Genomic DNA, 25173 nt, shown 5'->3' with positions numbered 1-25173 from the left:
TTAAAGCGTAATTACATACATATTGTTTTTAATCTGCCTGGGGCAAATAATAACCTCCCACCCAAAACCTTAGTCAATCCATAAAAACTGTTCTCTGCAATTCTTGTTGTCTCATACTTCCCATACTTCGTACAACATTTGGGGATATTAAGAATGGCTCATGCACAAAATTTTAGAGGTTGAATTAATTCTGAATGTTATTTTACAAAAAAAGAAAAAAATAAGTTGTTCTCCAGATCAAGAACTCCCTGCCCACATTTGAGACCACATGACATTTTTATATTCAGATAAAAGAAACAAACACGTATGAAAGTCATAGACATGAAACTTGTTCTTAACAGATACTCTTTTTATTATGAGATCACAGAGCCAAATAAACAATCAACATTACTTGCATACACTAAAATCAATTAAAACTTATTTTGAATCACCAGTTTTTACCCAGCTTACTCTACGACTTATCTGGTGGTTTCTTGTTTTGCTCACAGATGCACATAATATTTCAGTACTAAGAACATTTACCATAACAAATATCAGAATGGATAAAGAAATGTCATCAGTAGACAGTTCACTCTGAAACTGGAATAATAAAACTGTTAGGTATCAAGTAGCTTGTTCATCATGAGTATGATGAGAATAAATGATTCTTACTGCAATAAACAGTCACATATTCTTATTTCTACTGATTCTAGAATAAGAATTCACTCCAGATATTTGCTAATTAGAAGCAAATCAATGCAATCTGCATTACTATTACCACATATACATTGTGTTTTTTTTCTTGTTTGAATACAAATAATGTATTTTATTGCTCCCAACATCATATATGACTATTAAAAAGTTGTGGTTAATGGATCTGAAGTCTTTGGTCGGTCACTCTGAAGGCAGGTTGGTATCAAGATGCTTTTAGCAGTCTTCATAAAGAATTTCATCTACTGGGACATCATTTTCTGCCACGGGCACAGCTTCACAAATCTGTTCCTTAAACGCCAAGGCAATCGTGTAAGGCTTTCCACTGGGATGTTTCATACATCTTTCAAGATAGGTATCATAATATCCTTTCCCTCTTCCCAATCTGTTGCCTTTTTTATCAAACCCAAGGCCTGGCATGAAGATAAGGTCAAGACCCCCTGTAGAAAAATGAAATAAACATTAGTGGATGCACTGTGGATTTCCTGATGGCTGGACTACATCCACATAATTTCATACACAGCAAAACTGCTAGCTTTGTGTTTTGCAAAATGCTTCCATCTCTTTGATCAGATGAAAAATACCTTGAATACTAAACCTGCGAATTTACATTTTCATCTTACCAATTGCATACTAGATCAGCTGTAAAATAATTAGACCCTGAAAAGCTAGAAAGAAAAAAAAATCTACCTTATAACAAATTTATTATATCATTTTAGCCTCACACTTCCAAATACTAATGATTATGACTCTAAATCTAGACAGAGATTGAACTCAGAGAAATTAAATGCAGGAAGAATCAGAAAATCAAATGAACTTCTACATCAGGCACAATAATAGAAAGGAAAAAAAGAATGAGAAGAAGATGTGTAAGACAGAGAGTACCTTCTTGACACAACCGTAAGATGCTATGACTCAAAGAGGCTTGAATACAAAGTATTCTGAAAGTGGTTATCTGCCCTCTTACATTGTGAAGAAGTTTTGAAGAGCTGTCTCTTCATGAGGTTCCTCTCCTAAAGGACTGTCCTGCTGGGTCTCCGGCAATTTGTGTTACTCCGGCAGCACACCCAGCTGTTCTGCCTGCCTTCACCAAATCTCTCTCCTTCCAGAGAGATTACAAACAGTATGGATTCTCTGAGACCCTTCTGAGATTGTACAACTGGAACTCAGAATCAGTTAAAAAAATTAAGCAAGCTGCTTAAGTGGCCAGTTATCTGGGCAAAAGAGATCCGAGCAGCTGGGGAAACCCTGCCTACAGATCCCACCCGCCAGCTCCAGACAGAAGAGATGGGATCAGGTAAGCCCTTTACACTCGCTTTGCTCATACTCTGTCACCAGATGTGGAGCAGCATCATGCCAGGCGCATCAATGCTCCAATTTACAGGCTGCTGCCCACTTGTTTCAGGAGCTGATCACACCTCTGCCATCAGGCAAAGGGCACGGGCTGCCCCGCTGAGCACCCACCAGGCGCACAGCAGCCAGCGCGCTGCTTCCATCCGTTATGCGAGGCTTGTTCTGCTGGTGTTAGAAGTCTTGCAAGGACATCCTCTAAACAAATGAGCTTGGCTGGCCTGGTACTGACCGCTGAACCCAGGAACACACCACTTACTAGTTTCACAATGCAAATAAAGTCTTTCATTACTTGCTGCTGTAGCAGACAGACACTTAAGAAGAGGAAAGCAGGAGTGGCAGGGGAAAACTAGCACAGACTAAACACAGATCAGATGAGTTTAGAAAGAAAGCAAATACTGCATCTCAGTCCACTGCTTCCTCCTTATAGCAACAGTACTGCCTTAAGAAGCAGTTTTATAATTACCTTCTGCTCCTTCACCAGAGCTAGCATGCGGCAGTACTTTTCCAAACCAACTCTCTACTGACACTTTGAACTGCACAGCTCTCACCACATCTAGCTGAGGGACAACACTCAGCTTTCAAGGAGATACACGGGAGCATGGACTGAAAGAACCAGAGCTAAGCAGAGTTTTTCAGGTTGCAGGAAACCCTGTGTGAGACCAAGCATCAGCTCTGAACTCAGCTTGGAAGAGCATGCTGAAAGAGCACACAAGACTAACTCATTTGCACATCCTTCTCAGGCTCCAGGAGATCACCTTCCACTGCTCATCCTTCAGGAAGAGTCACTGATGTGAACACCCATCCATCATGACCTGACCGAACTAGAACACGGACATAAAATATGCAAGGCAATGCATATGCGATGCTTGGAAAAGATTAATCTTGTAAATCTGGCATCATACAGTTAAGAAGTATGCTTTTTTAAAAGAGGTCAAGGAAATATGAGGAGGGAATTAGCCAACGGGGAGGCTACAGAATATTACTGGTTGAATTACAAGGGAGCCTCAGTAATTTACCACACTGCAGTCAACTTTTGTTTCCTAAGACAGACAAATGGTGAATAGCAAACAGAAAAAAAGAGGCAAGAAAGCAGAAATATGGTCTCACTTGGATAGGGATGACATTTTTATGGTGTCACTGTGTACACCATGTTGGACATACCTTGTCAAATCTCTTGAGTGTTCAAATAAAAACAGATATTTGCCAATTGTCAGGCCTATAGACTAGGACCTGGAAACCAGTTGGCCTTCTCCCCATTAGCATGGTTGCTAATGGAGATTCTGCAGGTTGAATCCTCTCCTGTTAACCCTGTGCTCATTCTTTGTTCTCTCCATGACTTGCCTCACATTGGCTTTGTACAGGCATACAGGTGGCCCAGGAACCAGTGCAGACCAAGCACCAATCATGTTTAAAAAGAAACACACTCTGGCGTACACATTTTTTAGTTGTTTTCTCTCCGTGTGACTCATGGAAAAAAGCAGAAAACATTTGCTGCCACTACTGTTGGCAGGTAGGAATGTACACAAGGGGCAAATCTGCTGAGGAAAAAGGTGCAATTTCTTTTTACATTTATATTACAGACAGGAAGGAGACAAGCTGGGGAAGCACTAAGGAAAGAGGGAATTGGCAGGAACAGTACAGGGAAGAAATATATTTTCTGTGTCGTTTAACTGATAGCACAGGGCACACTCGAGTGAATTCAGATGTATTAAAGCACTGTGTTTTCTTCTGGGTTCTCTGGAGAAATTGAGTCTGCTTTAATGAGTTAGCTCCGCTATAATCATGGATTTTTTATGCCGAGTAACTCAAACAAGCTTGTGCAAATCTCAATATAAAAAACAATGCTGTAAATACTGTAATAGTTACTGTTATATTTTTTTTTCCACTAGAGCAGTGTGACACCGAATGCCTTTGCTCTGACTCACAACACACTGATAGCCACGCAACTCACGCCGCATAAGATTTAAGTAAAATACCAAGCAAGACTTTCAGTAGAAAAATGACACAGCTACCCTGCAAGGAGCCCGAAGGCAGTTCAAGCTGTATTAGCCCCAAATCCTGCCCTGGGAGCTAGAAGGAATGGCAGAAAGCTGCATGGAGAAAACACTTTCCCTCCACATAACTTGGGGAGCAACAAAACCTCCTGCGGTGCCTGCGGCAGCGCGGGGGAAGAGCTGTTGCTGGATGAGAGTGACACACAGATGAGACCAAGATTGCAGACATATAAGATTACTATCAGCAGTGAGCATACATCAACAGGATGGCAGGTGAGGGGAAGGACGTCTTGCCCCTCCAGGCATGCGACCCTCCTCATGCTCACCAGCCCTTCCAGCCCTGTAGGACCACGAGTTGCCACTCAGGATGCCCTGAAGGCCTGTTCCTTTCCCAAATCCCTGTCCCTGAGAAGAAAGAGGAGGTTCTTGAGCATCAAACACCAGTCAGTTTTTACTGCCTTGTAAAATGGTATCAATGAGGCCTCCTGATGGCCACCAGCTTCTGTCCCTGTCCTTGTAATGCCTTCTGTCCCTCACACGCCTGCAGTCATTAACTGCTGGCTCAGGGATCCCTGAGCCTCCTGTGACAACAGGCCAGGAGCCCAGGACACAAAACCAAGAAAAGCACAGCCACTGTCGAGAGGGCTTTTGCTGTGGTTAATCGGCACTTCTCTCAGAGTACTTCTCTCAGGTGGTCTGCAAAATGCTGAGGGCTGAAAACACACAAGCAGCAATACATTGCACCAGCCCAGGTCTTCTGTGAAGAGAATACCAATGCTTCTTATAAACTTTAATTAAGCTACAGGATATCCATGTAAGGTTGGCAATTATGATGACAGTCACCTAATACTCACTCTACCCATGACATGAGCTCTTGTGGCTACAGCTCCTTCAACTGTGTACCACCATGTGTGAAATAATACACCCTGACTTACCAATGTGGGCATGCAGCCGTGCTGACACGGCCACATAGGTTTCATTTATACAGCTAAATAAAGCAGGACCAGAAAGCAAACTCATTTACAGGATCCCAGGTGGTCCACACTGTTTTTCTGTTAGTACTCTGCCGGGCTCTGCCAGTACCCATGAGCAGCAAAGACAGAAGTGTGCAGGTCTGGCCCCTTTCACCCCGCACGATCCTCCTACACCATCCAAACTGGGGTTGTTCCTCCAGACACAGGCTTTCCTGCCTCATGTCAGTTTATGCCACACAAATCTTTGGATTTTTGCTACAAAAATACTGCCATGATGGTCTGCCACAAGGCCTCATGCTGGGAGGCAAGCCAAGTCCTGTGTGGTGGGGACAGGACCAGTCTGTGCTACTAGGCCTCACTATATTTAGCAGTATCAAGTCACAGCTTCAGAACCTGCCATGTGGGTGTGCAGGCATGCTTTGTCTGCACTGACATGCAACATCTATGTCTACACACCTTATGTCTACACAGAGAAGTGAAATGACTGGCCCGAGGACTCAGGAAATGTGTGGCAAAAGTACATGCAAAAGGCAGGTGTGCATGCTGCGCGTCCCCTGACTTACCCAGCAGACCGAAACATTAGCATCCTCTCTCTGCTGTTTTAAATAGGAATACACAGTTTCGCTTCCTCTAGGCAGCTGCGGTGAATTTCCTCAGTTCGGCAGTGCATTTCTCATTACTCTTTATGATAATATCAAGTTTGATTTGATCCCCAGGGAAGGATTTTCTCCTTGCACCTCATTACCTCTCTTCTCCTTAATCTGATGTTCCTATTTGAAATGCCAACCGGTGTTTTCTGAAGTGTTCTTGACAATAGTTAATTATAGAAGAGTCCAGCATGGTGCACCAGACACAGGTCATGGAAAGACTGCTGGGGCCTTGGCCTGCCCTCAGATGGAGCAGCCGGCGTAGCCTCTCTCCTCCCTGATGTGAAGGGGTCCCAGCCCACTGCCACCCCACTGTGAGGGACATTTATTCCACAGTTTATCTTGGGGGACATATCTCCCCCAAGCCCAGCTGCCTGTGCTTGGCTTGCCGTGTCCCCACAAAATGCCTGGGCTCTCCCAGCACGGTGCCTGCAGCACCAGCGAGCTCTTGAGCAGTTGCTTTTTTTTTCTTTTTTTTTCCAAGCACAGCTCATTCCGCAGTGGTCATTAGGGACTCCCTCTGCTTTGCTCAGATATAAAAGGTTACATAAGGTGCAGGGCCATGAAGAACGGGGCCAAGAACAATTTTCTGTTTAAAGAAAAGGAAAGCCTTTCTGCACAATGCTCACCATAAGCAGTGTTAGATCAGTCTATGCACAGCCTCTGCAGAGCTGACAAGTACTTGAAAGCCGTTCATTTACAAGGAATGAAAGCTGACTTTGGTGCTTTCATGATCTACCAAAGACCACAGTGGAGGAAAAGCAAACCCTTACGCAGGAAAACTTTACTTTTCAGAACTAAAAGGACACGGTAACTGCCTGCTGCCTCTGTATCTACTGCCCCGGCAGAGAAGAAAACATTAACTCAATCCATTTGATCCTAATATTGAAGTATCAGTCTTGGTGACATGCAGGGTATGGGCCAATGAGTTGGAATAACTGAGAAAGTTCTAATTAATGGCAGAATCATTACTATAACTTTAATTACTGTCAGCATCAGCACAGTTAGGCCTCTTGGGTAAGTGTTAGCTTCTTAACATATATTCTGCAGGACTCAGATCGTCATCTTGCTCTTTCCACAGCACCTACCACAGTGTGCTCTCGGTTAATCACCAGACCTTGGGGAAAACAACTCCACAGAAGTAAATATTTCAATTATGCTGCAGATGAACAGTACTCAGCTTTCCCCCTGGAATGCCCTGGGTGCCCCTTGCACCACTACTGAGGTTGCTAACCGCCCAGTACTTCCTTCCAGATGCAAATTTTCTGCCCTCTGGAAAAAACCTGCTCTTGGTTTCAAGCATAGCATCTCTGCTATTACACACCTGCCACGGTAGAAGTTCGGAAGGGGAAGTGACAAATCTGTTCAGTACAGGCCTAATCCTGAACCCACCGGTGTGTGTGCTTCCCAGAGCTGGGATCACTTCCAGAGGAAACCAGCTCATTATCCTAAGCCCAGGAGAGGGTAAGGAACACTATACAGCACCCTGCTCCGACGGCAGGACCTGGAGCCAGCCGTGATCCCGCAGCTCCTGGCCTCTGGGGCTCATGTCCTTCAGGACCCACTCCTGCCACCAGCAAAAGGCTGTGCTCTGGCTGCCCTGTGGCGTTATCATCCCAATCTAATGAGCAAGGAGACAGAAGCATTACCCTTTGCTGCAATTGATAAGCATTTGAAAAAAAAGCCATTCATCCAGAACCAATTATGGCGAGTTTTTCCAGTAGCACAAGTGATCACAGCCATAAACAAGTGCGTTGTTTAACTTTGCCCCAGACAGGCTGCTAAAATGCAAATACAATCCCTGAAAAAGAAATATTGGTAAGAGTTTCATTTCTGATTTGCTCACATGACATAGTCTTTGAAAATCAATATCAGAAGCTCAGCATGAATCTTCATTTCCTTTGAAACCTAAGTTACAACACAAAAGGATCAGATCCTCAGTTACTGTAAATCAGCATTGCCCCACTGAGTCCCCTCTGCACTGACCTTGAGAACTACATAGGAAGTATCATGAATTACTGACACATGTTTGAGGAAAATCAATTCTTTTCTCTTGTAGGTATTTGTTGTTTGCTCATAAACAGCTCTCCTCTAAAGCTTTCCTAGAGTGCTCACTCTGTAGTCTCCTTGTGATCCCAAACACAGTTATCTAACAGGACTAAAAGTTGTGTTTCGTATTAGATTAAAAATACAGCTCATTTTAAAGTGCAGACATGAGCTCTTCCTCCAGGTGTTTCCATTACATGAACAACTTTAATTGTGCAGTACCACAGCACTTTGGCAGGACCTCCTTTCTTCTAACTATTCATGGCCAGTCTTTCCCCTAAGAAGGAAAGCCAGAGAGATGCTTGCACTGGCCAGGCACAGAAATCAAAAAACAGACCATTGCAGAGCGTGACTGCCTGCAGACCCATGCCAAGGGCTAGCTGAGCCCCTCAGCACCCAGAGAGTGGAGGACAGCCTCCACGGGTACCTCTGCACACCAGGTCCCACTGGCTGTGCCCACACTTTAGGTACGGGGTACACCGTGAGGTTCCCAAGGCTCAACTCATCCGGGGGCACTCACTTGCTTCATTTGTATTCCTGTTTGTTTAAGGGCACTGCAGGCACCAGGAAGGTTTTTGTGTCCTTTTGTCTTCTGGCAAACAACATTTTATCCACATCCACACATACACGTAGCCCACCAATCTCTTTTACACACATATATATGTCAAGTAGACTATCTCCTCTGCCATCCATGTGCCACAGGTAATTGGTCCACTATAGAATGACTGAGACAGCTTTGGTTATTGCTTCAATAAAATATTTTGCAGAAAATAGAACCATCAGCAGAATCTACAAACAAGCATGGAGCAACTCAGCACTTATCTGTCTGCTCATCCATGTCTGTGCTTTGTGTCAGCATGAAACATTGGTCTCCACAGTTCACACTTGCCCTCCTGAACTACGGCACAATAAAATATTTATACTTCTCTCTGAGAAGCTACATGATAGCCATCAGTCATACAGGTTTAAAACAACGGAGTGTCAGTCCCTCTCCTGTTATCAAACCTGCAAAACCCACTAATAATGCCTTTTGATCAGCTGCTGTGCTACTGAACTTCAGAAAAGTAAACATCCTCCTCCTAATTTGAATTTACTTAAAACAAAATTTAGTGCCAAAGCATTTGAGAGGTTAAGGGCACTGCACAGCTTCAGATGTGGTACTTCAGCCCTGCACAAACAACCCTGTCCTGCCGCACGAATAAATATCCTTTCATGTGTCATCGGTATAAGGCCAAGACTTGTTCAAATTCTGGCTGGTTTCACCATGTGGGAAGGCTGTGTGAGGTTATAACCATCACACTCATTTCCCCTGAGGTTTAAGTTATTGTCAGCTGAGGTCTAGTGTCTCATTTTCAGAATCTGCCAAATGTCTACCTAAGAGAAAATTTGAACTAGTTCTTTTCTATTTCGCTATTATTCATCGAGTTGGCAAAGGCACAGTAAATAAACCATAATCACTCCATGCCACCTACAAAAACGTCTGCTTTTGCAAATTCAAAGTAAAGGAAATCATTGCTTAGAAATGCTTTAGCAACCCGTCTGTGAAAAATGACTTACCTACTTCTGCTATTCAGACGTTGGAGCAGTTAGAACAATTTGATTGGGAAAACTTGGGCAATGGAAGATTTTTGGTTCTAATGGTTGCACCTGCGTTCTCCTGTGATTTTAAACCACCAAAATACTCTGAAACAAGATGTGCAAAGGAACAACTCCGAAGGGAGAACAAACTGCATTACAACCACTTTAGATCACATCAACACATCCTGTTAAATCAGTAAATGCTGACTGCTGAGTTTCTCCTTCAGAGAAACTAACAAGGCACAGGAGCTTGAGCTGTTGATGCTGGGATTGTCATAACTCTGCTACAACCTAAAACACAAGGATCTTTGTGCATCTTTCTGTGTGCCTGTGTGAGATTCATTAAGATTTTATCAGCTACATTTCCCATAGTGTTTATCTAAGCACTTATTTAAAATACTTCCACTTGATACATGCGTATGTGCACTTCATTTCTCTACTCTTGGTCTTCTTTTGCTTGCTGCTGTCTGGATATTTTTAAATCAAAATATGACACAAGTGAATCATCTGGGGATTTTTTCAACACATCATGTATCGCTATCAGTATTTCCAACACCCCTTGACTCAGTCAGCAGATAGCCTATCATAAAATACAGAGAATCGCTTGTGAAATATCATCAACTTCTTTGTCAGCACATAAACCTGACTCCTGTAAGGAGCTACACCACTTGATAGAAACATTAGGCATCCTTCCAGGCAGGGTTTGCTGAACATGTAGTCAGCTGGTTTGTAGGTGACAGCACCTTACCTGTTAGTGTCAAACATGTTAACATCACAACAGCTGAGTAATCCAGCTTCTTCCATCACAAGGTTTTATATTTAAAACTTGCACAGCTTAAAATAAACAAAACCCAAACCAACCAAAAAAAAAAAAACCAAACAAAAAAACGCCACCATCCCTCCACCTCCCTCCAGCTCTCTGTGTGTTTGACAATGCCTGGATGAGACTTAAATTATAGGAAAACTGCCTAAATGACACCAGTGCTCCATAGCAAATCTATGGAATACTGACACCTGCCGGCAAAGGGCTTCACATCACTCCTGGACAGTAATTTGCCCTCCATCTACACCCAAAAACTGATTCCCGTCCCATACACACAAAAGGCATCACAAGCAAGAACCGCATCCAGTTATGAGCCATCATTACACTGTGGAACAGCAGCATGTGAATCCTGCCCTCTGAAAGCCAGCAGCTCCCTGCCAGTTTCAAGGGATTTCCCACTGTATAGGGGAAACGACAGTATTTTGAATCTCAGCAAAGAGAGCAGGGATTACCTGTGCCAGGAAGACAAATTTTTTGTAGCTGGAAAAGTGCTGACCTGATTTAATAGCCCACTAATCTGGCAGAAAGCCAATCTTAGGAGAAGAAAAAAAAAGTAAAAAAAAAAAAGTAATTTTCTGCCAGATTCTTGAGCTAAATCTGCTCACCAGAGATGACATCAGCATTGTTGTGAGGACAAGGGGAGAACAGAGCTGGAAGCAAAGAAAAGGCAGCAGGACTGCTCCTCCTGGCACCAGCTGCAGGGTTCAGCTGTCTCACCAAACTACATCTTCAATCCACATCACCATACACAGGTGAACACCAGGTAAAGGCGTCCTCTCCTGTCCTCCAGATTATCCAGATTATGTGAGCAAAGGCACAGAGAAAAATTCAGTGCCACCTCTTCCCATCCAAAAAGGAAAATAAAGGGAGACAAAAATCTGTGGATTAGTTAATGCAGCCAAAGATGCATGTTTGCATTTCCCCTGTACTAGTTTGGTATACAGACCCATGCCACACTCCACAGAATAACCTAACCTCTTATTTGGTTTTGAAAAACTCCTGTACCTAGGAAACAGTGTAAAGAAAATGACAATACCACTATTCACACTAGCAAAATAGCTCTCTGAAACAAAACACTTCAGAGTCACTTGCAGTGAATTTAAAGCCTGCGCCTATGTTGTTTTCACTTCTCTTTCAACATTAGTTGATGACAGAAGAAGTAATCTTTTTTGTTGTTTTGCTGAGTGCAGGGAGAATGTTTTCTGCAAGAAGGCAAATATGGATGTTAATCTTAGGATGATTACAAAGAAAAGCACTTTTAAAGCCTTAATGACCTTAACAAAAGCAAAAAACCAGAGTATTCCAGAGCTCTCAGACCTCCAGGTTCACTGCAGGATACCTCTGCATAGATAGTATTAAAATTAAACCACAGTGTTCATGGTTTAGTCTGCACCAAAGAAATTCAGGACTAAAGCATACCAAAAGGACATTACAAAGTGATACCACAGAAACACATCAACTTTCGCATTCAACGTTTTTTTTTTATCCGAAAGTCTTTCAAAGAAGAGATTCTGTGTAATCATAGCAAGAATGTCTCTAAACAGAAGTACTGGGAGAAGCCCACCTAAAAGTATGAGTATTCGCCCAGCAAATTGGGTGCTGATTGTTATTAGGCTGCTCCAGAGCTGTGGAAGGTGGTGCAGACTGCAGGGCAGGCATGGGGACGGAGTCGTGCAACTTGCAACTGAAGGCAGGAATGCAGAAAAACCTTGGGGGAAGCAGCTGCTGCCACAGCTGGGTCCAAAACCTGAACTATTTTATTTCCAAGCAAGTATTTTCCTAGCATTTCATGTTAGGGAACACCCTATACAGAATAATTAAAGATTATCTCGTCTGTTTTATGGATCAGGAATACTGGAACAGACATTTTTGTAATGACTTGTAGCTGTGGGATACCTGTGTGGAACCCAGTAAAAAAAGCCTGCCCAGCAAGCTCGTTTGAAAGCAGTGTTATGGCATATACAGAAAGAATTAACTTGTACACTGTCGTTACATATATTTCACAATATTTCTTCACCTGAGCATAAAACATTTTCTCAGGCATATTTTCTCCAAAATTGCAAAGGCTGACAGGTCAATGGGTGGAACTGCTGCAGATCTAGAAAACTTCCATATGAGAATAAGAAAACAGAAAATGTTTAGTAAAGAAAAAAAGGGTACAATTGATATAATACAGGTTTAACTAAGCAATGAATAATAAAAAGAAAGTAAATCAAACATCCTTATTTACTTCTTATCGTAGAAGAATGAGGTATCACTTGAACTGAAAGCAGCAAATTCAAAATGAATACAAGGAACATAATATTTCACATAGCATAGGAACATAATGTAATATTAATGTAACAAGGAACACAATATTTCACATTACAACTAACTGACTACAACTCACTGCTGTCAGAATGTTGCAGAACCAAGGGCTTAATAGAAATAAAAATAGTTGCTTATAGGAATGACCAGAATGCCCACAGGTAACGAAAAACCAGAACCTGTGTGTAAGGGGATAAGCCAGGAGCTGTATCTGCAGTGGTAGGAAGAAATTTCAGCTATTGCAACATAGCTACAAGTTGTGAGGTCTCCTACATCTTGTAAAACTCACGATGCTGGACTGAATGGCCAGTGCTGTGACCCTGCACTTCGTGGGGGCAGCATCCTCCCTCCACAAGTAGACTCACCACCAGAATGTTAACGCCTCACTTGCACTGAATTTGCTCTCCTCATGCGTATCACAATACTATGGCTCATTGTCTCCAAGCAGAAGTTCATTCCAAACTTCTGATCATATCATTAAAAAATAAATTATATTAAGAGCTAAGCCTCAATTTTCAATTTTGTTTCATCCCATGGTCTCAGATTTTCTTTTTTATGACCAGTGTAAAAAGATTTTAAATTGTAATCTACCCCTTGACATATATTGTACTGTAAGTTTTAATCAAGACTCCCAGAGGAAAAGAAAATCTAATACTACCCTCAATCACTTCACTTTTTTTTTAACTAAGCAGTAATATTTAACGTCTGCTTTCCACAAACCTGTATTTCATTTATTCCAGATACTTTCCAATCTGTGTATATCACTTAAATATGTCACAGTTACCCGCGAGTATTATTTACCACAAGTGTTTTTTCAGAATGATTAACACCATTTTGTATGTTCCCATTATGCCTCCATGTACAACTCTACAACCTCCAATGGGTTTGAAGTAGCTTATTAGACCTTCCCTGTGCTTCAAGACACTGCTTTTCTTTGTACTGCTTTTTATTTCTAAGCTTTCATGAGCCTTATATTTCAAAATCTTCCAATTTCTGGTGCATTTTTGAGGGGGGCAGGAGAGGAAGTGGGTTCTAACCCATTATCTTTTTTTTTACATCCTATTTTACTTTGCAGCTGTAAATTAATCTCTTCCTCTTGAGACTGTGTTGCCACAACCTCAGCCATACTTCTGAAGAACTTTGCTAAAATTTGGAATGACAGAATAGCAATGTCATCAAAAGGCCATCACTCCTGGCAGCACATGCAGACTCTTCGAATGTGCAACAAAATTGTGGGACTTTAATGACAGGTGAAACAGAGCTTTCACAGACTAAAACATTTCTGTAGGGCAGATCCCAATGGCAAAGTCTAAAATGGGGTTAATCGTCATTCTGGAAAAAAGACTACTTGGATTTGCTTGGAATTGTAGTCTAGAAGTAGACAGCATTTTGCTTGCAAGAGGCTCACACTTCCCAGTGTAAATAGCTCTTATAAACCAAATACGATCCACACAGGTAAACTGGCCCTGTCCATTCCTGCTATCAGCATATTGTTGTCATTTATGTCACAGCAAGGCTCAAAGTATTCTGCAGGTTGTAAGGACAGAAAAATATAACTGCTCTAACCTCAAAAGTTAATGTACAAAGGGCTATGTGAAAATGAAGCAGCAGTAAGTCACTGATAGACAGACATATGTTAGCATTTCCTCACTTTGACCTTTGGATTTTTCCTTAATAAATATTCTGGTATTTATATCACGGATTATCTAGTTAGCATCTCACTAATTAATTTGAAGACAACACAAATATTGTGATCAGTAGGCCACTACTGTTTCCAACACTAAAAATTCTGGAAGTCTCCAAATGAAATTACAAAATACGAGTCCAGTTCTTAATGCATTCATTTCTGGAAGCAAAAATACATTATTCTCCAGGAGAGTAGTACCAGATTATTCAGCATTCGCCATTATATATAAGATGCTATATTTCCAAGTGCTTATATTTTTCAGTCTGGGCATTTACGACAAACCAAGCTTTTTATGTTCTTTTTTATTCAAGGCAAAATGGTTCACTGGTTTCTAAGAACAATGCTAGCAAAAAATGACCAGGAAACCTCTATTGCTCCATGTTTTGGGGCAAGTAGAAAACTTGATCAGAGTAGCCTCTGCGTCAACGATCTGGCTTTAGCCACTCGAATCCATTTGAGTTGGTCTTATAAAATATTGTAAATGTTTGAAAATCTGCCATTTGCACATCTTAGGGAAGATTTATTAGGGTTAATGCTGGGCTTCTCTGAGGATGCCACCTTCTCTACCACTGCTGGAGCTGCAAGCACACAGATAGCCCCACAGCTCACGAGCAACTAGTGCCAGTTTATAAGGGACATCGTCTCCATCCTGGCTACTCAATCCCATCCCACCCACCCTGCATCAAGAAGGTCATGTGGCAAACTGGATGTATTCACTTATTTGGGTTACAAAATTCCCAACCAAAACAGGCAGAGAGGAAGAAAATGTTTTTTCATCCATGCTCACTGATCCGGTTTGCCACAGAGAGGCCGGGGTGGGAATACGCTGAAATTGCAAGGAGGGAGAACTCCCTAGGCCAGCAGCGAGGCAAAGAAGGACACATGGAGCTGCAGGCTCAGACTCAGAAGGACTCAGAAGGACTTTTATTGCAGGGGTTGCCCTAGTCCCTCTAACTGGCCGAGACTGGGAACTGAAACATGGAAGGAAATGAGGGCTGGAGTTTCACTGACATTTCTTCTAGTCACCAGTTTATGCAACCCCTCATCACCAGTTTCCTGCCAAGCCTTTAGTTGCACCAGTCCAAATTGGCAGAGGGTTTCCCCGTGCCAGTGGGGCCACACGGATAACAGTACCAGCACCACAGCAGAGGGCTGGGACAAACAGAAGACAAGAAGAGAGGGCAGCAGCTGATTTAATCCAGCAGTGCCCACAAGAAAGGATCACAAAACTCTGCATGAGAATCACAGAATCACAGAATGCTTTGAGTTGGAAGGGATCTCAAAGATCATCTAATTTCAAGCCCCTGCCATGGCAGGGACACCTCACACCAGATCAGGTTGTCCAGGCCCCATCCAACCCAGCCTTGAACACTTCCAGGGGCAGGGCTTCTCTGGACAACCTGTTCCAGTGCCTCACCACCCTCATAGTACAGAATTTCTTCCAAATATCTAATCTAAATCTTCCTTTTTTTGTTTAAAATGAAGTTACTACACTTCTTGACACAGAATCCCTCCCCAGCTCTCCTGTAGGCCTACTTTAGGCACTGGCAGGCCTCTGTGATGTCTCCCTAGAGCCTTCTCCAAATTTCTTCTGTGTCCTTCTCTTGTGCTGGTGGTCCCAGACCTGAACTCCAGAATCAATTTTATGCTGTTTAGTACAAGTGCTGTTTTACAGAAAAGTTTCTTTTTTTTTTTTTTTCTTCTTTTTTTTTTTTTCTAAGGCAATGAGAAAGAAGCCACACCAGTGAGGAAGGAAATGAGAAAACTGGGACAAGGAATCATGTATGTCTGGACTCAGACAAGTGAAAGAAAACACATGATCTCCTTCCTTTGGGCTGTGGCAAGCTATTTATGTTGGCCCAGTTGCCTAGGAAGTGACAGCCTATGACTGGGAGGAAGAGGAAATGGGCAGTCTGGTAAGAAAGGCCAAGAAGGACACAGGGAGGGAGACACAGACGCTGGGCAAAGAGCAGGAGGAATGGAGGCAGGCATTCTGCTGGCAGAGAAATTAAAACTTGGAAAAGGGGGGTCCAGCCCAAGCATGAGACAAGCCTGGGAAGCAATCACTTTGGAGGGAACACAGAAGAAGCCATGTTGTTTGGAAAGACAGGCAAAAGAGTCTGTGTTCACTGGGGGCAACTCTTCCCAACAGCACAGCCTGGAACCCAGCATCCTGAGCCTCTGCTGGTCCTCAGCAACTGCCAGGCAGTATTCTTAAGTCATTGAACATCACAGTGATAAAGAGCCCATACAGAAATTACGACTTGTGTCATACCATAGTTGGAATAATGTACAGCAAAAAAGGCCTGCCGCTCTAACTTGAACAAAAGGGAGAAAACAAATGACTGAATGCATACTTATTAGCAGCATTCATTAACAGCGTTGATCCTTTGCATCTTTTAAAGAGTCTAGATCATTGCATTGGGGTTCATCTTGAATGACCCCAGATCTAATGGGCAAGGACTATGTAATGGCCTACTTGATGACTGAGGCAGAATATACACAGATAAAGAGGCTGAACTAAGTTTGTACATGTAATGCTGCTTCTTGCATTTCTTCAGAGAGTACCTCACAACCCACTAGAGTAAGCAGATTTAGAGCCACAATTTCTAATATCTATTTCAGCCAAAACAAAGTATCTAGGCCAAAAATCCTCTCCCCATCACCCAGGTGAATGTTTTAAAAGTTGACTATAATTTATTGTACATCTTCAACTACCAGTCTACAATTTGCTTATGGACATTTAATTTTAATATGCACTGGATGCAAGATTTCCAGCTAGATCCCTGAGGCCAAAGTTGGTCACGACTCCCTTCAAAAAAGTCACCTCCAAGAATTTTACCACAGGGACATATTCAACCCAATCAATTTTTTCAAGTCCCAGTAAGAATAATTGTTTTTTAGGAGGAACAACTTAGCTGTTCACCCATAGCACTCAGAGTAGATTCAAGTAATAATAAATAACATTATAAATGAGGAAACCCATGTCCAGCCTGCTGAATCACACCGCCTCCCTAAACCACACTGAAATGAGAGCTGCTGGGAAGGTGTCCTTTAAATTTCTGTAGGAGTCGTGATAAGAAGCAAACAGGGAGCATGGTTTTATCTGATTAACTCTTTCCATGGTTGTGTAAGGTGTTTACGCTCGTGTAAACAATTGCTGCAACCTGCCTAAAGTTTCATCAAAAGTATTACCTTGGGCAACAAACTATACCGGTGCATATTTATATTTCTGATGGGAAAGGATATAAGCATGTGAATTCAGACCTATTGAGAAAATGTACCACTGGCTTGTTCCAAAAGTTGTCTAAAACTTTCAGTGAGCATACCTGGAAAGTCATGCACTTACATACACCCCTACTCCAAGTAAAATATCTGAGCTTCTTCCAGCTTTGTTCTTTCTGTTCCTATGTCCACTTAGCCTGAAGAAAGGAGTATTTCATATTAAAATAGTTATCCATGTATGGTAGCGAAGACAACAGACTTTCTACTACAGAAACTACACTGATCTTTGTTTATGACAACAAGGTGCTGTGCTGTCAAGATGAAAACAGGTAAATCCTGATCCAACAGGAAAAGGACCATCTCCCAGAGGAGGGGCTCATGTCTAGTAAACACAGCCTGCATGTACTACCAAAGATTGGGAAACCATGCAAAAATTATACCTAGTTTTACATTTGAGCTGTTCTTCACAGTAACTCTGCCTTAAAAAGAGGAAAGAAGTTTTAAGGACAGTCTGAATTTAAGCTTTTTGTCATGCAAAATGAATACACTCAGTAGTGACATGACTTATTTATGTACCTGCAGGGTATTCCTTGGAAATTACATAGCAACTTATGCAAGCAATGGGAACATTACTAGTATAACACCATGTCATCTCTTTATAACAATGTAAATGCCTCAGATCACCACAGTATTTGATAACATCACAAAGATAAATGTTTCATCCGTGCATAATTCCAACAATGAAGGACAAATGTAGTAGCAAGGCAATTTGCATTCCTGCAAATGTACCAAAGTTCAAAAGATATAAGTGACACAAAAATATTGCTGAAGTATTTTAAAGATGCACTGAGATACGGTGTCTGTTTCTGTGGGGACAAATTGGAGTGTATCTGTCCAATTATGTAATAGTGCAAAAAAAAAACCTAAACTTACTCTCTAATCTTCAAAAGCTTTCCAAGGAAAAAGGACCAGAATCTGACTTCCTATCCACAACAAAGTATTCCTGCATTATAGAGTAAAAACAGACTAAACTAAAGCTTCAGACGGGACAAGACTGACATGGCCTTATATCAATTGTTACAACTGCTGATCAGAGAAACAGAACCATTTCAGAAATTACATCAAAACCCAAGTATGAGTAATTTTGAGCAAATGCACTCTCATCATTCTGTGCTCCTCAAAACACAACACATGAGATCTCCGTGAAATGCCTCTTACAACTCTTCCCCTGACCTCTCACTGCAGTCAGCAGCCTAAATATAGGACTCACAGGACCACTGTAGCTCTCTTGGCGTTGCTCTCTGCCCATAAGCATACCCTGGTGCCGAGAATGAAACAGCAGCTCCAGGGCTAGCCAGGTACCACAGGTCCATCCCAGTGCACTCTGTACCTGGTAGTCCCTGCTCCCATTACACCTAAAATTGTATGTTTCCCTTGTGATCTCTGCAACAGACTTGTTAAATTCAACAGCAGCTCGTTAGTAGTGCAAAAGTTTGTCCCAAGTATCTAACTAGACTTAATCAACAGAACCCTGGACACTTTAAGGGTTACCTTCAAAAGCCACTTGATACCACCGATATATAGAAATTTACAGGGGAAAAAAAAGGATAACAAATAACAGTATTAAATATTAAATGGAAAGAAGACAGATGTATGAAGCAGTTAAATCCCTTGCTGCCTGAATTGTGGACATGGAAAAGATTCTGAATTAAGAGAGAGGTAGTGATCCAAAAAAAACAAAGAGAAACAAACACAGTGAAAATGCTGATAAATGAAGACTACGTACTAGAGCTAATGTTTCCAGCAGAATTGTCTATAGGGCAGTGTTCTGGGAAAGCACATTGGCATCCCAAAACAAACACAAAACCCAGTTCAACCAAACAGATTCATATAAATTTTATGTTCCTGTACTGAGCATTAAAAAGCTGGTGAGTCTGTGAGGTGTGGAAGCTGTCTGCATGGTAAATTTCCATCTAGAGAAAACTTCCCCAGCCTGAGGTTTCAAGCCTGATCCACTAAACATTTCTGCAGATGTTTCAGGAAGACGCTAATGTGTTTACAAAAAGAATGAAAATAATTAATGCAGACACAGAAAAAGTAAGTTTGTTTACAATTCTGTAAAAGCTGAGGAATTTTAGGTTAGGAGAGAGATTCTTCTGGGACCAAACCACATGTCATAGATAGACCTAAATGAACTTGTAACTTTCCAACTCTGTAAAGAATCCAGTGTCTGAGACAGCATTTTAAGATCAAAATGAAAAAGACAATGATCGAAAAGAGTTTGCAATGTTTACCCAAGCCTGCAATAAAGTTCTTTTTTATTTTCAGTCTAAGGTCTCAGTCCAGAAAGCTGTTCTGCATGGGCAGGCTCCACATCAGCACTGTGATTCATCCATGCAATACAATTTGCAGGATCAAAGATTTCAGAAAATCCTCTTGTCAGCCTACAGGCATCACCTGAAAAGTTCTGTACCTCTCAGGCAGTGGAAACTAAAGTTCTCAGAGTGTGTCTGAAAATATCTGCGAATCCCCATGACTTTCAGTGGCAGCCCAAGAATCTTCTAGCAAGCTCCTGCCTCCATGAGGCCCTATGCTGTGCTTGCCAAGATTGCATTGAGCCTGTCCGTGGAAGGGGACCAGGGAGCAAATTTATCTGGGGGGAGGGCTACTTTCAGTTGGATCAACTATGCAATATTTTTCTTGCCAGCTCTTCTGGCATATCACAGGGGTGGCACAGGTTAGAGAAAAACAGGCAAGAGAAAGTAGCACCTGCTGACATCGACTTCAGCATCTCTACCACAACACATTAGACCATAGCATAACATTTCATTTAATTCTCACTATCTGATTACTTCTTACCAGCATCCTGACTACTCCTGATCAACAACCCTGCAATGTAGGAGGAAAATACTCACCACCAGCAAGAGCTTCTTCTCTTGCACTGTCATCGTCACTAGGCTGAAGAATATTCCAGGATGTCAAAGTAAGTGAAGAAATGTCTTCAGCTGATGATAACTTTAGCATGTCCATGTGATTGCTGTCAGGTTTGTAACGTGGGATGAAACACTCCTTGCCTTGCTTAAAAATGTCCTTAATGATTTCTTCTGTCTGGATTTCATCTGGCATGCTCAGAAAGATTGCAATTCTTTTGGATTCTTGGTACCTTGAATGCCCAATCACCTATACAGGAAATTGCTGTAATGAGCTTATGAAAAGTTTACTAAACAACAGACTTTAATAAAAAACACAACTGGAGGAAAATACCCATTGGAAAGAGCAGAGATACAAACTACCATGAATCACAAAGAGAATAAAATAAACTGACTTTGTTTCCTACTCCCTACCATGAGCAAAATGAAAATGGGCAAATTTTTGCTGCAAGTGAACAAAACATTGTAACACAGGTTTGGGCCATCAAAAAACTGTTTTAGAGACAGTCCAGATCCTTTAAATATTTGTGCCATATAGTGCAGGCATCCTCAAACACCAAACATCACTTGAGAAAAATACAGCAGGTCAGAACTGCCAGCTTATACAAGACATGAGGATTTTGCATTCCTTATTTTCCATCCTTTTTACATGCTGCATTTCACAACTGGGCCTAGACAGGATGAGAAGTGCATCAATGAAATTTCTCAAAAGAAAATTAGCATCAAAGCAGTTGACTATAGAGCTCAAAGTCTTGCAAGATCAGGCCCTTTTTTTTTTTTTTTAAATCTGAAATGCCTTACATCCAGCAAATTTAGATATATGACTACAAACATCACCTGCTTCTGATCTTATTACTGCACATTTTTCAGAGCTTGAAGGAAAGATGGCCTTGCCATTTTTTTTTATTTTCATGAGGTCGTCTGTGCTGGACTTATGAAAGATCGAATGTAGGAAGGAAAATAAAAAATGCTTATATGGTGAAAGAGTGCTAACAGATTCATACCTTACTATGTCTCTGCCCAATTCCAGATTAAATTCCACATTAAAATTTGTGAGTTTTTTTTTTAAGGCTTGTCTTCTCTCTTTAGTATCTTATATATTTTGTTACTTACATCAAGACAAGACAAATACAAATGTGTCCCTTCTGACTTAAATGTGATTTATGCTTATTCTACACATTTGCAAAAAGCTGTCAGAAATATCAGACAATTGAGAAACTGTGCTTACACCAAATCCTCTGTTCTGTGTTTGCGTAACTGCAGGGTAACTGCTCTCCTGAGCTTTACCCCTTGCCCTTTCCCTGTTTTGAGAGATATATGCCCGTATCTGAGGGGAGAATTGGTTCTCATTCCTTTTTTTTTTTTCTTTCTAGCACACCAGCTAAAAGCCCAGGTGAAATATTCAAAAGATGGATATATTTTGTAAGGCAAGATATAATGAAACACGCTGGCCCAAATTATGGTAATGTGTTGCTTGGCCATAGAAGTGCCTAACAATTCAAAAGCGTACTTTACTTCTTTTTGTAATTTGTTCAACCTTACACATGGATTTTTCCAACTAAGTGATTAAGCTCTTAAACAACAGAATTTCCATGGCAGCCTTTGTTTGAAAGAACCAACTATTTAGTCAAATTGCAGACTCCAGACAATGCCTGTGATTCATGTTACTGAGGGGCTCCTGAGCTGAACCTTTTCATGGGTTGACAGCATAGAGAAACCGAAACACAAAACTCTCCTCTGTCAAAGAGGTGCTGTGGGCACCACACAGGCCAAATCTGTTCTGACATGTCCAACAACACAAATGATTATGCAGTACAGAAAGAAGTGAGGTTGGAGATGTAAAACCACAAGCTATCAGAAAGGCATGACTTCAAATGTTTTCAGAAATGTGAAGATGAAGCTGCCAAGACTCTGAGCAGTTTCTGAGAAGAGTGAGAAAATTTCCACACTTACAAGTATTGTGTGCCCTTTGTTGATGGCTGTTGCTGCAGAATTAGAGCATGCAAACAGCATGACTTTAATCATGAATAGACATGTTAAAAAAGAACAGTCATCCAGAAGCTAAGCAATTTTGGTTTGAATTTAAAGATAATTTTGAGATGAGATTTTACTACTAAACATGCTGTTCAGGTGCTATAAAAGAACATACTCACTTTTATTAGCTACACTTATTGATATACACTATAGAGCTACACTTTCAGCCTCATATTGTTCCAAGTATTTTCTCATCATGTTCAAGAATTTCATGTCAGCTGCATTCCCTTCCCTTAAGGAAGCTGACTCTCTTCTGTCAGCTGTGCAATGCCATTGTGTCTGAAAAAAGCTCATGATTTTCAACTTGTGTCATAATATTAAAATGGCATGATATCATCAACTTATGTCATATTTCCCAATGCTTTCTTTTAAGGAAAATAAAGCTTTATATTTTGTATGTCCTCACCCACAGAGACAAGTGTCCTGTTGCTGAGTTTTATCGGCTGCAGTTAGACCAAGACTGAGAGCTCCATAAAGTTCTGTATATGGCCCGGGTGCTTATAAAGTTGGCAGAGGACTGTGACAGGATGTTATAAAAACTGTGATTTAAGTCTGTGGTATGAGATTATTAAAATATACTTGCATTGTAGTAGGATGTAATGCATATATATATATTTATATAATATATATTTTATATATATATTTGTATATATATAAAAGCAATGAAAAAAAGTTTATGTGAGTTCCAACTGAACCTATGACCTAAAGTGTCTGTGCTGCCATGTCACATTCATGAAGTGGCTACACATTAGTACTAAGCAAAGTTTATAAAAAGATTTAAGATCCTTTGGCAGGAAAATAACAATGTAAACATAGATCATCTAGAAGTACACTCTGGTGCTGCAAAAAAAAGGATGACTGTTCTATTACATGCAGTGACTGAAAAATAAAATTTTATTGTGTTTATTAAAATGACAAAATACATCTATATAAAAACTTTGCAATCCAAATGCGAACAGGACATTTCAAAAGAACACATTGGTACCACTCTGTGCTACGACACCAGTAAGGTAAAACCCCTCTCGATACCTTTTAAAGTATAAAAATCACATTAGAAATCATATTGCAGGGAAGAAATACCCCGAAGGACACGGAAGGGCAATTACAGCCAGTTAAGTGAAAGGCCAGGATGAGCCAGTCGCTAAGTTTTGACACGGGGCTGGCTGTAAAGCCAGGCCGACGCGAACATTTTAGGATAAGCAGCCACCCCACAGCCACGTGAAGCCCCCCCGCGCCGGGCTGCACCGCAGAGCACGTCCCCACTCCACCATGCCCCTCGCCCGCAGCAGCCACCCCAAAGCCCTGAAATCGCAGCCCCGTCCTCTTCCAGCGCCCTGCTCCGGCCTGATCACGGCCGGGGAGCGCAGCAGCCGCTTTAGGAAGGGGCACGGCAATGGCCAAGCCGCCCCCGCTGCTCCAGGAGGGATCCGAGGAGCTGGCGGCGGCCCCGAGTCCCCTCCTGGGCTCCCGGCGGGGCTCGGAAACCCCCCGGCGGGCTTCCCCGCGGAGAGCCGGGGCCGGGCCCGCTTCCTTCATCCTCCCCGCCCGCCCCCGGTGCTCCGCTCTTCCTGGAAGCCTCCGGGTGACGGCAGGGCCCCGGCTCGCACCCACCTTGCGGCTGAGCAGGCGGGATTGCCGCTGCTTCTCCGCCGTGCCCATTGCCCGCAGCCGCTGCCGCAGCTCGGCTCGCAGCGCCCGCTTGGCGGCCCGCAGCGCCGCCGCCATTTCGGGGACGCCGCCGCCGCCCTCCCGCGGCGGCTCCATGAGCCCCGGGGAACCGGGCAGCAGCGCCTCGGGGTAGCGTTGTGGAGCTGCTGGGCTCGGTTCCCTCGTGGCTTGCAGCCAGCTGAGGTCCCAGCACAGCCCCGCTGTCCGGGGAGGGGATTGTTGGGCACTGTGCCCCAGCCAGGGTCAGGGGAACGTGGGTGCTTCCATCCCTGCTTGGGGCAGCCACCTCCTCTGTCCCTCACAGCCATGGGGTCAGCGTTCCCTGCAGGGTGATCCCCAGCAAAAAGTCGTGGCTCTGAGGCCTGGTGTGCTCTGCCCACGGTCTCCACTCCACACCAAACACCTGTCAGGGTGAGCCCTGTGCCATGCAGAACCATTTTCAAGCTAGCATGGATTGCAAAGAATTTCCCCTTTCCTAATTTTGCTATAGAAAGGGAAATTACACTTCAGCAGGATATTTGACCACTGCCTGACAGATGGTTTCACATCCCTACAAGCTCTGGTGGTGGCTGGTGGGCCTGGAATGCAGGGGAGATTTTGTGCCCTGAGAGGAACTGAAAGCGCTGCGCTGGCACCGGCCCATGGCAGCCTCACGCCCCCTCACACCACGGGTGCTGGCTTGGTGATGGGGGCATCGAAATGGAGATGCTGAAATGTCTTTTGGTTTCTCCCTTGGTAGGAATTCGGGAACAGTCACTTTCATACATCCTCTCTAGGTGTTACTGGGAGACATCTCAATCTAATGGCTGTGTTTATTGACGCTACCAGCTATCCCACATGCGGCTTGTTGGCCACATCTTTTGCTCTGGAAAGAGTATTGTGTTCTCCAACATATTGCCTGGCAGCTGTGAAACAGCACTGCCCCAGAACCTGAGGCAATACATGTCAAACAGTGTCATACATAAACCCATGACGGTTAACAAAGTATATCTATAGTACTTTAGAAGACTTAGCTAGTAGCACTGCTGTTTTAAGACAAACTGTTTAGATTCTAGACAGTATATCGTAGAATCATAGAATCATTAAGGATGGAAAAAACCTTCAAGATCTGGTCCAACCATCCCCCTACCACCAATGTCACCTACTAACCCATGTCCCCAAGCACCATGTCCAACCTTTCCTTGAACACCCCCAGTGACGGTGACTCCACCACCTCC

The 25173-nt window shown here is 42.6% G+C and overlaps 1 protein-coding gene across 1 annotated transcript; it reads right to left on the bottom strand.

Moving 5' to 3' along the window:
• Window positions 1-327: 327 nt before the first annotated feature.
• MTHFS (methenyltetrahydrofolate synthetase) lies at window positions 328-24133 on the bottom strand. The gene is made up of 3 exons (XM_027466238.3): window positions 23900-24133; window positions 20240-20504; window positions 328-1130 (listed from the first exon to the last, which is right to left on the bottom strand). Exons 1-3 carry the CDS (start codon window positions 24050-24052, stop codon window positions 907-909), a joined length of 642 nt encoding a protein of 213 aa, XP_027322039.1. The 5' UTR covers window positions 24053-24133; the 3' UTR covers window positions 328-906.
• Window positions 24134-25173: the final 1040 nt, after the last annotated feature.

The sequence above is a fragment of the Anas platyrhynchos genome, chromosome 11, assembly GCF_047663525.1.
Source record: "Anas platyrhynchos isolate ZD024472 breed Pekin duck chromosome 11, IASCAAS_PekinDuck_T2T, whole genome shotgun sequence".
In the NCBI taxonomy this organism is placed as follows: Eukaryota; Metazoa; Chordata; class Aves; order Anseriformes; family Anatidae; genus Anas; species Anas platyrhynchos.
The sequence above is the reverse complement of the archived record's forward strand: the minus strand, read 5'-3'. Positions and strand labels throughout refer to the sequence as shown.

Bases quoted from the DNA above. Each gene is read 5' to 3' on its own strand.
- MTHFS (XM_027466238.3), bottom strand. From the start codon at position 24,052: ATGGAGCCGCCGCGGGAGGGCGGCGGCGGCGTCCCCGAAATGGCGGCG. The intron at 20,505-23,899 runs GTGGGTGCGAGC...TTTCCTGTATAG, and splicing joins CCCGCCTGCTCAGCCGCAAG to GTGATTGGGCATTCAAGGTA. The intron at 1,131-20,239 runs GTGAGTATTTTC...ATTTTTCTACAG, and splicing joins AGAAGAAGCTCTTGCTGGTG to GGGGTCTTGACCTTATCTTC.